This window comes from Hyperolius riggenbachi, chromosome 11 (genome assembly GCF_040937935.1).
Source record: "Hyperolius riggenbachi isolate aHypRig1 chromosome 11, aHypRig1.pri, whole genome shotgun sequence".
Lineage (NCBI taxonomy): Eukaryota > Metazoa > Chordata > Amphibia > Anura > Hyperoliidae > Hyperolius > Hyperolius riggenbachi.
In genome coordinates this window covers 123,287,123-123,299,780 of record NC_090656.1, presented here as the reverse complement: position 1 = coordinate 123,299,780, position 12,658 = coordinate 123,287,123, and the positions used below count along the sequence as shown (strand labels likewise).

General features: G+C 49.3%; 1 protein-coding gene across 1 annotated transcript in view; it reads left to right on the top strand.

Moving 5' to 3' along the window:
* The window catches only part of LOC137537873 (mucin-2-like), a 198,946-nt gene that overhangs the window by 109,940 nt on the left and 76,348 nt on the right, over positions 1-12,658 (top strand). The window contains exon 31 of the mRNA XM_068259820.1: positions 4,787-5,037. Coding sequence (XP_068115921.1) covers positions 4,787-5,037 — 251 coding nt within the window. The remainder of the gene's footprint in view (positions 1-4,786; positions 5,038-12,658) is intronic.

Here is a 12,658-nt window from a genome sequence, read left to right as displayed (position 1 = left end):
AGTAAAGTGCCCAGTATAGCTAGTATAGTGCCCAGTATAGCTAGTATCATGCCCAGTATAGCTAGTAAAGTGCTCAGTATGGGTAGGTAGTGCCCCAGTATAGCTAGTATAGTGCCCAGTATAGCTAGTATAGTGCCCAGTATGGGTTGGTAGTGCCCCAATATAGCTAGTATAGTGCCCAGTATAGCTAGTATAGTGCCCAGTATGGGTAGGTAGTGCCCCAGTATAGCTAGTATAGTGCCCAGTACAGCTAGTATAGTGCCCAGTATGGGTAGGTAGTGCCCCAGTATAGCTAGTATAGTGCCCAGTATAGCTAGTATCGTGCCCAGTATAGCTAGTATAGTGCCCAGTATGGGTAGGTAGTGCCCCAGTATAGCTAGTATAGTGCCTAGTATAGCTAGTATAGTGCGCAGTATGGGTAGGTAGTGCCCCAATATAGCTAGTATAGTGCCCAGTATAGCTAGTATAGTGCCCAGTATGGGTAGGTAGTGCCCTAGTATAGCTAGTATAGTGCCCAGTACAGCTAGTATAGTGCCCAGTATGGGTAGGTAGTGCCCCAGTATAGCTAGCATAGTGCCCAGTATAGCTAGTATAGTGCCCAGTATAGGTAGGTAGTGCACCCCCTGCTCCCCCCACGGCCGGCCGCCGCTTAGCTCGGCGCCACTTCTATTCCCCTGTCCTGCTCCTCGTAGTAACTAATTCACAGCAGCGTGCCCCACGGCGGCTACTGTGATGAGGGAGGGAGCCGTAGAGAGAGCATGGTTCCCAAAGTAACGGCGATACACATCACCGCTACAGGAAGCCTCTCTCTTTACGGCTTCCTCCCTCATCACAGCAGCCGCCGTGGGGCATGCTGCTGTGAATTAGTTACTACGAGGAGCAGGACAGGGGAATAGAAGCGGCGCCGAGCTTAGGTAATAGCAGCGGCGGCCGTGGGGGGAGCGCGGGGGGGATTTCTATATATTGACTCGCAAGCAAGCCGACCCCTCAAAAATTCAGCTTGCTTGCGAGTATATACGGTAAATGATATTTTGGTAAAGGATTGAATATAATTTCATTTATTAATTGCGAACAGCACAGTGACAACGCGTTTCTCGGCATAAGCCGCTTCCTCAGGTCAAATGTGTGCCTTAAAACAAGACAAGGAATGACGCTCAGAATACAAAAGGTACAATCAAATATACATACAAACGTTATGCAATAACAAAAGGAATACAGAGGCGCCAACAGAGTAAAAATCATACCAATTTAAAACCAAATTAAAACATGGGTGGCATTGGTGGACTTGCCTCCCTACAAAAAGCACAACCACTTTGTACAGTATAAAATATTAAATTTAATCAATTTAGTACTCCAGATAAGAACAACCAATGCAATAAGATCATAGATGATGAAATAATAAAAAACATACAAAGTACCATATTTTGGACATACAAACTGTGCCTGCCCTAAGCCCTATAGATAATCGATTCCTCCAAATACACAACCAACTAGAGTGTTCGCTATCACAAGTCCAAAAAGGTCACATATAAATTGATGAATGACAGCGCTCCTCTTCTATGATTCTTTAAATCTGCAAGATGTAAACATATTGCACATAGTCCATTACTGCAGTTTAAACAAGTAACCACACTTCCCCAGTGACAAAAGTGATGCACACGTGAACTGAAAACAGTGTATGAAAACACTCCCGGTTCTCAAGCAATATTGTCTGCTCACCGGATTCTAGCCACCTCACATCCAGGTGGATCTAGCGTTTGTTGTCACCCAATGACTGTACAGGATTCGTTTCCATCAAGTAGTAAAAATTTATTCCAGACCATGTAAAAACAAACAAATAAAATTCCTCATAGCGCAACTTGTTATTTTCAATAATATTCATCCTGCGCTTATCCAGCGCACTTACGTAGTTCCAATGAATATGGTGCTTATCGGGCTGATGAGCCCAGCGGTAATGAGGAATTTTATGTGTTTGTTTTTACATGGTCTGGAATAAATGTATACAAAGTACCATAGTGGCACTGAATGTAATGACGCCATAATGGCTCTAAGTACAAACAATCTACAATCTTATAATACTAAAATCATGAAAACAATTGACATCATAATGGCAAAATGAACGTCACAGAACATTACTGGCTTATGGTTCCTGTGTTTTTGAACCGGGAGATATAGTTAATGTTGCTGTGTAGTATGAATTAATGTGGGATATTATGACTGGTTATTCACTTAACTATGGTGTGCTAGTAAAACACCTCTAAGGTGTACAGCAGACATAAAATAGACCTGTGGTAAGGTATTAAAATTTGCCCTAGGTGGTAGGAGCTGAGGTCAAGGCTGTTAAAATAACATGTAGAGGCCCATGGTAGCGTGGAATAAAAGAACTGTATAAAAGGACGGGGTCTGCCTATAGGGATAAGGGGCAAGTGTTGGGTGGGAAGGGGGATTTGGGTGTGGGATGTGGAGCACTTACTGGCTAAGCCGTAGGGCGTATCCAGATGCTCCTGTAAGAGTGGACTGCGCTATCCCTGAAAGTATTTGAAGACGCTGGACGGGCAGAGGCAGTGGGCGGAGCGGAGGTGACGTGACACGTGACACTTGGCAAGTGCCACGTGACATGTGCCAAGTGCCATGTGGCACGTGCCAAGTGCCAGGTGACACGTGGCAAGTGCCACTTAGCAAGTGTCACGTGCCATGTCCGGCATGCTCCTGGCACACGTTACACCTGCTGCTGCTGCATTGCCCTGCTCCTGCTGCCTGTGCAGCTCCCACCACCACTAGGCCAGGGTGCCACAGGCCACTGATACCACCTATATTTAACCGAAAACACAATTGCTGCATAATTTTTTGGAGGTGTCTTGGCTGAAAACTGTCATGTCCCAGTTGTGCGGTTGGACTTTGGACACAATGTGGGCTGCACGACGCTGTCTGGAACCTAGGCCTAATGACCAGGCATTTTACATGCAGGGGGGCGCGTTTGGTGGGGTCAGGTAGCCGAATCCCTACTGTGGGTATGTAGGTATGGTCCCCCCTGGGTGGCCAGGTGTCCCCTGTATTGCTGGCAGCCTTTACTCCCCTCCCACGCTCCAGCGATGAGCAGCTGTAAACTCTCGCTGGCTTTCCGGCTCGTACTGACAGGTCGCAGTTTGATGACGGGACCTGGCACTTAGTGTCAATACAGCAGGGATGCCGGCCAGAGCGGAGGAGAGAGCGGATCATCGGGGGAATGGCAGGAAGGTGAGTGGATCCTCTTCTCCCCCCCCCTACCGCTGCAGCTCTGTAAGTGATCACTATTGGCCACCGGCAATCATAGTGATCACGTGATCAGCAGCCATACTGAGGGGAGATGTCAGCTGTCATATAACAGCTTAATCTCCCATCTCTGGTGCACACGATCGCATTGGGATGGTTCGTTAGCGCGGACCTTGAATCAACGTCCAGTCAGGGAAGCAGCATTACCTGGTAGACGTAGATTCAAACTACGTCGGTCCCCAAAAGGTTAAATAGTTGTTTGTTTGTTTGTTTTTGCTTTTTTTTACACATTATTCTACTAATAGTGATGATCAGTCTGTTATAGAAGAGATCCTATTATAAGGTAAAACAAGCAGCTGATGTAACATGTTTATAACTGCCAGTAGATAATCACTGATGTATACCTACAGCTGTGCAGAGAGGCCTCTTCATAACCATGCATGCAAATCTCTGATTGGCTGGTTATAATCATGTGTGTCTTAACCACTTCCATACCAGCAGTCTTTGCCCCCTTAACCTCCCTGCCGTTATAAAAAATTGCTGCGCACGGCAGGGAGGGTGTTTTTTGGCAGTATTTTTTTTTTGTTAGCATGTAGCTAGCCTAGCGCTAGCTACATGCTTCCCCCCTCTCTGCGGCGTCCCCCCGAATGCGCCGATCGCCGCCAGGGCATATACCCAGGAGGGCTTCCCCCGTCGCCATGGCGACGGGCGCGATGACGTCACCGACGTCATCGACGTCGTGACGTCAGAGGGAGTCCCGAACCACCCCTCGACGCTGCCTGGCACTGATTGGCCAGGCAGCGCACGGGTCTCGGGGGGGGGGGGCACCCTCTGATGCGGCGGGTTGCGGCGAATCGGCGCGGAGCGGCGGTGATCTTAAGTTACACGCAGCTAGCAAAGTGCTAGCTGGGTGTAACAAAAAAAAAATTATGCAAATCGGCCCAGCAGGGCCTGAGGAATCCTCCGCGGCAGGTTACCCCGAGCTGAGCTCGGGATAACCGGCAGGGAGGTTAAGGACCAGAGACTGCTAGTACAATTAAACGCCGCCTCCCGCTGAATCTGCCGCACATACCCACCGATCTTGCCGGTCATGACACTGCCCCATCGCCGCAGGCTCCTCTCTCTGCCGTCTCTATGACGGCAGAATGCTGACAGCAGGTTAGGAGCCGCTTTTATTGGCTCCTGGCGTTGTCTATCAATGGGAGCTAATGTCATTGGCTCTCCGTGAGCACGTGGTCAGGAGCCAATGATAACAGCTCCTGACCTTACAGAGCTCTGCCATCTTATAGACGGCATAGCAAGCGAATTGCAGCTGGTTCAGAGTGGCGAGATCGGCGGTATTGGCGGTAACAGCGGAGACGCGCAATTCAACAGGATGTTGAATCTACATCCAGTCAGAGCGGCAGCACCACCTGCATAGATTCATACTGCGTAGGTCCGAAACCAGTTTAACTTGGTAATGAGTAAGAAAAAAAAAGATTATTTCTATCAGGAAACAACACAGGAAATACTGAATTATATTGCTTTTTAACAGGTGTCTGCAGTGGATGGGGTGATCCGCATTACATAACCTTTGATGGAGTTTACTATACCTTCCTGGACAACTGTACATATGTTCTTGTGCAGGAAATCACTCCAAAGTATGACAACTTCCGAGTCCTTGTTGACAACTATTTCTGTAATGCTCACGATGGCCTGTCCTGTCCACAGTCTATATTGATCTATTATAAATCTGATGAGATTGTGTTGACACGCACTTTATATGAAGGAAGAATGCAAAACAGGGTAAGAGATTTACTTTTGTTTACATGTAACACAGTCTTTACATTTATAGTCTCCTACTCAGGGATGCTCATCCGGATTCCGGATATCCGGGTAAGCCCGATATCCGACCATTTTTACGCTATCTGGATAAGATTCAAGATTCCGGATTTCTATAGAAATCCAGATAGCTATCTGCAGATATTTGGCCACCTTATCCGCGGATATCCGGATCCGAAATACTGTAACTAAGGTGATGACATCCTGGAGCCAATCAGAGGGCTCCCATCAGAAGCCCTAGCAACCAATCACAGAAGGGAACCCTGGCCAGCCCCACCTGACCTCATTGAGCCAATCAGAGGCCTCCCAGCCTAAGCCCTGACACCCAATTACAGAAAGGAACACTGGCCAGCCCACCTTGTATAATAAGGAGGGCTGCCATGATGAGACAGATCGTCCTGGCTTGCTGAATGCTTCCTGAGAGACATGCTCCAGTACTGGTGGCCTAGCAAGGGCTGCCTGTACACAGTTATAAACCTAAAGCTGTTTATTGATTAACCTCATTCACTACTCTATAGTAATCATTAATTAGCTTGATTGATTTCTCATAGTGTGACAGTTAAGGCCCATACACACGTCGGATTTTTCTGAACGACGGGTCGTTTGAATGTCCCGTCGTTCAGTCGCTCGCACGCGGAATCAGACGTGTGTACGGGAAACCAGTCTTATCACCCGAACGATAGTCTGTACACACGTCGGATTTGACGTGCGAACAACTGAACGACGGAACGTTCAAACGACGGGTCGTTCGCAAAAATCCGACGTGTGTATGGGCCTTTAGTGTGTGCTGCACAGCTGCAGTAGTGCTGGGCCTAGGGCTTTACACAGTGATAAGCTCAGTGATTAACCCCTTCACTATCACTACACTATTGTTAAAGCATTAATGTGTTATTGTGCACTAGTGTCTTCTCCTCTTCTGTCTGACTGTCACTCGGCACTTGCCAGTGCCACGTGTCACATGGCACTTGTCATGTGGCACTTGCCAAGTGTCGCGTGGCACTTGGCACGTGGCACTTGCCAAGTGGCACGTGGCACTTTGCAAGTGTCACGTGGCACTTGCATGTGTCCTTGCCAAGGGTCACGTGGCACTTGGCACATGTCACGTAGCACTTGCCATGTGACAAGTGGCAAGTGCCACGTGACACTTGGCAAGTGCCACGTGACACTTGGCAAGTGCCACGTGACACTTGGCAAGTGCCACATGACACTTGGCATGTGCCATGTGACAAGTGCCACGTGACATGTGGCACTGGCAAGTGTCACATGACACTTGGCAAGTGGTACGTGACAAGTGCCACATGACACGTGACACTTGGCAAGTGCCACGTGACACTTGGCAAGTGCCCCGTGACACGTGCCAAGTGCAATGTGACCCTTGGCAAGTGCCACGTGACCCTTGGCAAGTGCCACGTGACCCTTGGCAAGTGCCACGTGACCCTTGGCAAGTGCCACGTGACCCTTGGCAAGTGCCACGTGACCCTTGGCAAGTGCCACGTGACCCTTGGCAAGTGCCACGTGCCAAGTGACACTTGGATATAAGATATCTGCATGAACGCGGATATCCGGACGAATTATCCGTGGATATCCGACCTATTCGGAAATCTGAATAGAAAAAACGGAAGTGCCCTTTACATAGCTTTAAAAGGCGTTTTAGGATAAATGAAGCATGTAGCATCATTATTTTGCAAAAGGGAACACTAATTGATGATGAATTCAAAGGGATAAAACGAGGCTCCAGGAGCAGCTCACCATAGCCATAAAACACTTAACTTTTAATGAGATCCATTTAAAAATGCTGACATGCAATAATTACAGTAATAATTATAATACTTATCAGACACATGCGAAGTATGAGGTGCGGAGAAGAGTGGGGACTTCAAATCCCCGCCCCCCCCCCCAAAAAAAATGGCTGCCAATTAACATTAGGCCTAGGTTCCAGACAGCGATCATGCAGCCCACATTGTGTCCAAAGTCCAATCGCACAACTGGGACATGACAGTTTTTAGCCAAGACACCTCCAAAAAATTATGCAACAATTGTGTTTTGGGTTAAATATAGGTGGTATCAGTGGCCTGTGGCACCCTGGCATGGCAGTGGGAGCTGCACAGGCAGCAGGAGCAGGGCAATGCAGCAGCAGCAGCAGGTGTAACGTGTGCCAGGAGCATGCCGGACGTGGCACTTGGCACTTGCCAAGTGTCACGTGGCACTTGCCACTTGTCACGTGGCACTTGCCAAGTGCCACGTGACACTTGGCAAGTGCCACGTGACAAGTGGTAAGTGCCACGTGACAAGTGCCACGTGACACTTGGCAAGTGCCACGTGCCACATCCGGCATGCTCCTGGCACACGTTACACCTGCTGCTGCTGCATTGCCCTGCTCCTGCTGCCTGTGCAGCTCCCACCGCCAGGCCAGGGTTCCACAGGCCACTGATACCACCTATATTTAACCCAAAACACAATTGCTGCATAATTTTTTAATTTTTTGGAGGTGTTTTGGCTAAAAACTGTCATGTCCCAGTTGTGCGATTGGACTTTGGACACAATGTGGGCTGCACGACCGCTGTCTGGAATCTAGGCCTAATGTTAATTGGCAGCCATTTTTTTTGGGGGGGGGGATTTGAAGTCCCCACTCTCCTCCGCACCTCTTACTTCGCATGTGTCTGATAAGTATTATAATTATTACTGTAATGATTGCATGTCAGCATTTTTAAATGGATCTCATTAAAAGTTAAGTGTTTTATGGCTATGGTGAGCTGCTCCTGGAGCCTTGTTTTTTCCCTTTGAATTCATCATCAATTAGTGTTCCCCTTTGCAAAATAATGATGCGACATGCTTCATTTATCCTAAAAACGCCTTTTAACCTCCTTAGCGGTAACCCCATGCTGGACACGGGGTAAGCCGCCGGAGGGTGCCGCTCAGACCCCGATCGCCGCCGCCGCGCACCCGATCGCCACTATCCGGTGCGGCGCGCCCCCCCCCCCCAGACCCCTGCGCTGCCTGGCCAATCAGTGCCAGGCAGCGCCAAGGGGTGGATCGGGTCTCCCAATGACGTCCCGACGTCGCTGACGTCGGTGACGTCATCCCGCCCCGTCGCCATGGCGACGGGGGAAGCCCTCCAGGAAATCCCGTTCTTTGAACGGGATTTCCTGATCGCCTATCGCCGGAGGCGATCGGCGGGGCTGGGGGGATGCCGCTGAGCAGCGGCTATCATGTAGCGAGCCCTGGGCTCGCTACATGATTTAAAAAAAAAATTTAAAAAAAACTGCTGCGCTGCCCCCTGGCGGTATTTTTCATACCGCCAAGGGGATTAAAGCTATTTAAAGGGCACTTCCGGTTTTTCTATCCAGATTTCCGAATAGGTCGGATATCCACGGATAATTCCTCCGGATATCCGCGGATAATGCGTCCGGATATCCGCGTTCACGCAGATATCTTAATGGCCGAATTTGGATATCCAATCCGGATCTGGCTATCTGGGTACCCAGATCTGGATCAATCAATGATTTCCGCTCCACTTCTCACCAGTGATGCTCAAATACCCCTTTTCAAAATTCGAGTTAGGTCGAATTCGAATAGTAAATTATTCGAGGTCAGTCGAATATTCGAGTCGAATAATTTTTACTATTCGATTCGACCTCGGAATTCGAGCTCACTATTCGAGTCGGTATTCGAGCTCATTATTCGAGCTGACTATTCGAAATGGCCTTAAATAGCTTCCAACACTTGTTTTGAGGGTGAATGATGCAAGAAACCTCTTTTTTTCCAAGTAACAACAGCAAGTGATTATGTGGGGATGTTCCTTTAAAAAAAAAAAGTTGAAAAGAGAAGTTGTGTCCAGAAATTTGTTCAGTACTGTATATACTTCTTCTTCTTCTTCTTCTTTATCTTCTATATCTTCTTCTTCTTCTATATCTTCTTCTTCTATATCTTCTTCTTCTATATCTTCTTCTTCTTTTATATTGTCTTCTTCTTCTTCTTCATCTTTTTCATCTTCTTCATCATCATCTTCTTCTTCTTCATCTTCTTTTTCTTCATCTTCTTCATCTTCTTCATCTTCTTCTTCATCTTCTTATTCATCTTCTTCTTCTTCATCTTCTTCATCTTCTTCTTCTTCTTCTTCTTCATCTTCTTCATCTTCTTCTTCTTCATCTTCTTCATCTTCTTCTTCATCTTCTTCATCTTCTTCATCTTCTTCTTCATCTTCTTCATCTTCTTCTTCATCTTCTTCATCTTCTTCATCTTCTTCTTCTTCATCTTCTTCATCTTCTTCTTCTTCATCTTCTTCTTCTTCATCTTCTTCATCTTCTTCATCTTCATCTTCTTCATCATCTTCATCTTCTTCTTCTTCATCTTCTTCTTCTTCATCTTCTTCATCTTCTTCTATATCGTCTTCTTCTTCACTTATTTCTCTTTTCAAATTTTTTTTTTTAAAGAAATGCAGCTATTTTTGAGCGTAACAAATAGCTGGTGGCGCACGCATGTTGGAAGCGCCATGTATGTGCTCCCTGGCAGTGGAAACACACAGACAGCAGGAGGTAAATTCAGCAGCAGGAGGAGGAGGATGAGTGTGTGGCAGCAGGCAGTCAATGAGGCAGGCAGCGTGACATAATAGCCCTGGTACCTAGCGGTGATACCAGGGCTGTAAAAAAACACAGCAGGCAGGAGGTCCCAGACAGCGGTCGTGCAGCCCACATTGTGTCCAATACACAACTGGGACAACACAGTTTTCAACCCGGGCACCTCAGAAAAATTAAACCTTTTTTTGGGGGGGGGGGGGTTTGTTTTGTTTTTACAACAAATTACACAGATATAGCTATTTTTTGACGTAATAGCTGGTGGCAGAGTGGCAGCAGAAGGTAAATCTGTGTACCCTGGCAGTGGGAAACACAGACAGACAGCAGCAGCAGCAGGAGGAATGGAGGAGTAATGTGAGCAGCTATTGTTTGACGTAATAGCTGGTGGCAGAGTGGCAGCAGAAGCTAATTCTGTGTACCCTGGCAGTGGGAAACACAGACAGACAGCAGCATCAGCAGGAGGAATGGAGGAGTAGTGTGAGTGTGGCAGCAGGTAGGCAGCGTGACATAATAGCCCTGGTACCTAGCGGTGATACCAGGCCGTAAATGAACACAACAGGAGGTCCCAGACAGCGGTCGTGCAGCCCACATCGTGTCCATTACACAATTGGGACAACACAGTTTTCAACCCGGGCACCTCAGAAAAATTAAACCTTTTTTTTTTGTAATGGTTTTGTAGTTTTGGTTTTACAACCAATTACACAGATATAGCTATTTTTTGACGTAATAGCTGGTGGCAGAGTGGCAGCAGAAGGTAAATCTGTGTACCCTGGCGTTGGGAAACACAGACAGACAGCAGCAGCAGCAGGAGGAATGGAGGAGTAATGTGAGCAGCTATTGTTTGACGTAATAGCTGGTGGCAGAGTGGCAGCAGAAGCTAATTCTGTGTACCCTGGCAGTGGGAAACACAGACAGACAGCAGCATCAGCAGGAGGAATGGAGGAGTAGTGTGAGTGTGGCAGCAGGTAGGCAGCGTGACATAATAGCCCTGGTACCTAGCGGTGATACCAGGCCGTAAATGAACACAACAGGAGGTCCCAGACAGCGATCGTGCAGCCCACATCGTGTCCAATACACAACTGGGACAACACAGTTTTCAACCCGGGCACTTCAGAAAAATTAAACCTTTTTTTTTTTTTAATGGTTTTTTGGTTTTGTTTGTAAAACAAATTACACAGATATATAGCTATTGTTTGACGTAATAGCTGGTGGCAGAGTGGCAGCAGAAGGTAAATCTGTGTACCCTGGCAGTGGGAAACACAGACAGACAGCAGAAGGGCAGTACACAGCAGCCCACTGTAGGTGTAAAATGTGTGGCTGCAGGCGACGTAATAGTCAAAGTGAACCAGGCTGGCTTAGTGAGCAGGAGCCAGGAGGTGGTAAAGGGTGGTAAGGCACATTAACGATGGTTCTTAGCCAGTTCATGTCCCCCTCTCGCCGACAACAGGGGCCAGGAACTCGCCTTCCACCCACGCCTGGTTCATCTTGAGAAACGTCAGTCTGTCCACAGACTTGTGAGACAGACGTGAGCGTTTCTCGGTGACCACACCACCAGCTGCACTGAAGCAGCGCTCGGACAGCACGCTGGAAGGGGGGCAGGACAGCACTTCCAGGGCGTACTGCGCCAGCTCGCTCCAGATCTCCAGGCGCTTGACCCAATACTCCATGGGATCAACAGGGGCATCGCTGTCAAGCCCGCTGTAGGACCCCATGTAGTCAGCCACCATGCGGGTCAGGCGCTGGCTGTGACCGGTGGAGGATGCTGCTGCAAGCACCTCCTCTCTAGTCACTGCTGCCGGAGCCTCTACAGTCCTGTAGAGCTCGTGGCTGAGAGACAGCAGGTCTGTGGGGCGCTTGCTGCTGGATGCAGGCACCTGCTGCTGCCTCTGTGCTGGCTGCTGGACAGTGGGGGTGGAAGGCTGGGGGAAGGCTTCCTCCAAGCGCTCAACAAGGGCCTGCTGCAAGCTCCTTATTTGTTGCGCTGGGTCTCCTCCTGCAGGCGGCAGGAACTGGCTCAACTTCCCCTTGAGGCGTGGGTCCAACATCATGCTGATCCAGATGTCCTCCCTCTGCTTCATCTGGATCACCCTGGGGTCTCTGCGCAGGCACGTCAGCATGTGCGCTGCCATTGGGAAGAGGCGGGCCACGTCTGCTGGCACATCGACGGCAGTGCTGCTGTCCTCATCCTCCTCCTCTGCCTCGTCAGCCTCATCCTCTCTCCACCCCCGCACCAACTCAGCTGCACTGTGCTGCTCCCCCTCATCAGCAGCAAGGTCAGGGACCTCCACCAAGTCCTCCTCCTCCTCCCCCTCAGAGGTGGACTGTGCAGCTGCTTGCCGCTCCTGCTGGTCCAAGGCTGCCGCTCCCTGTTCCAGCAAAGCATCGAGGGCCCTGTTCAGCAGACAAACCAGGGGCACCCACTCGCAGACCATAGCATGGTCCCTGCTCACCATGTTAGTGGCCTGCAGAAAGGGAGCCAGCACTAAGCACACCTGCTGCATGTGCCTCCAGTCATCATCGGGGACGATGGACGGGATGTTGCTGGTCTTGTCCCTTCTCTGAGCGGCGGAAACAGTGGCCAGGGCAAGGTACTGGTTGACAGCGTGCTTCTGTTCAACCAGACGCTCCAACATCGCCAGGGTGGAGTTCCAGCGAGTCGGAACGTCAAGGATCAGCTGATGGCGTGGCAGATCCAGCTCCTTTTGCACATCTTCCAGGCTCGCACAGGCTGCAGCCGAGCGCCGGAAGTGACGCACAACGTTCCTTGCCATTTCCAGCAGTTCGCCCATCCCCTGGTAGGTGCGCAAGAACTTCTGCACCACCAGGTTCAGCACGTGGGCAAGACAGGGGATGTGGGTCAGGTTTCCCCTGTCTATTGCGGCAACCAGATTGGCCCCATTGTTGGCCACCACCTCTCCGACTCTGAGGCCTCTGGGGGTCAGCCAAATCCTCTCCTGCTCCTGGAGTTTGGCCAACACATGGGTTGCCGTCAGCTTGGTCTTCCCAAGGCT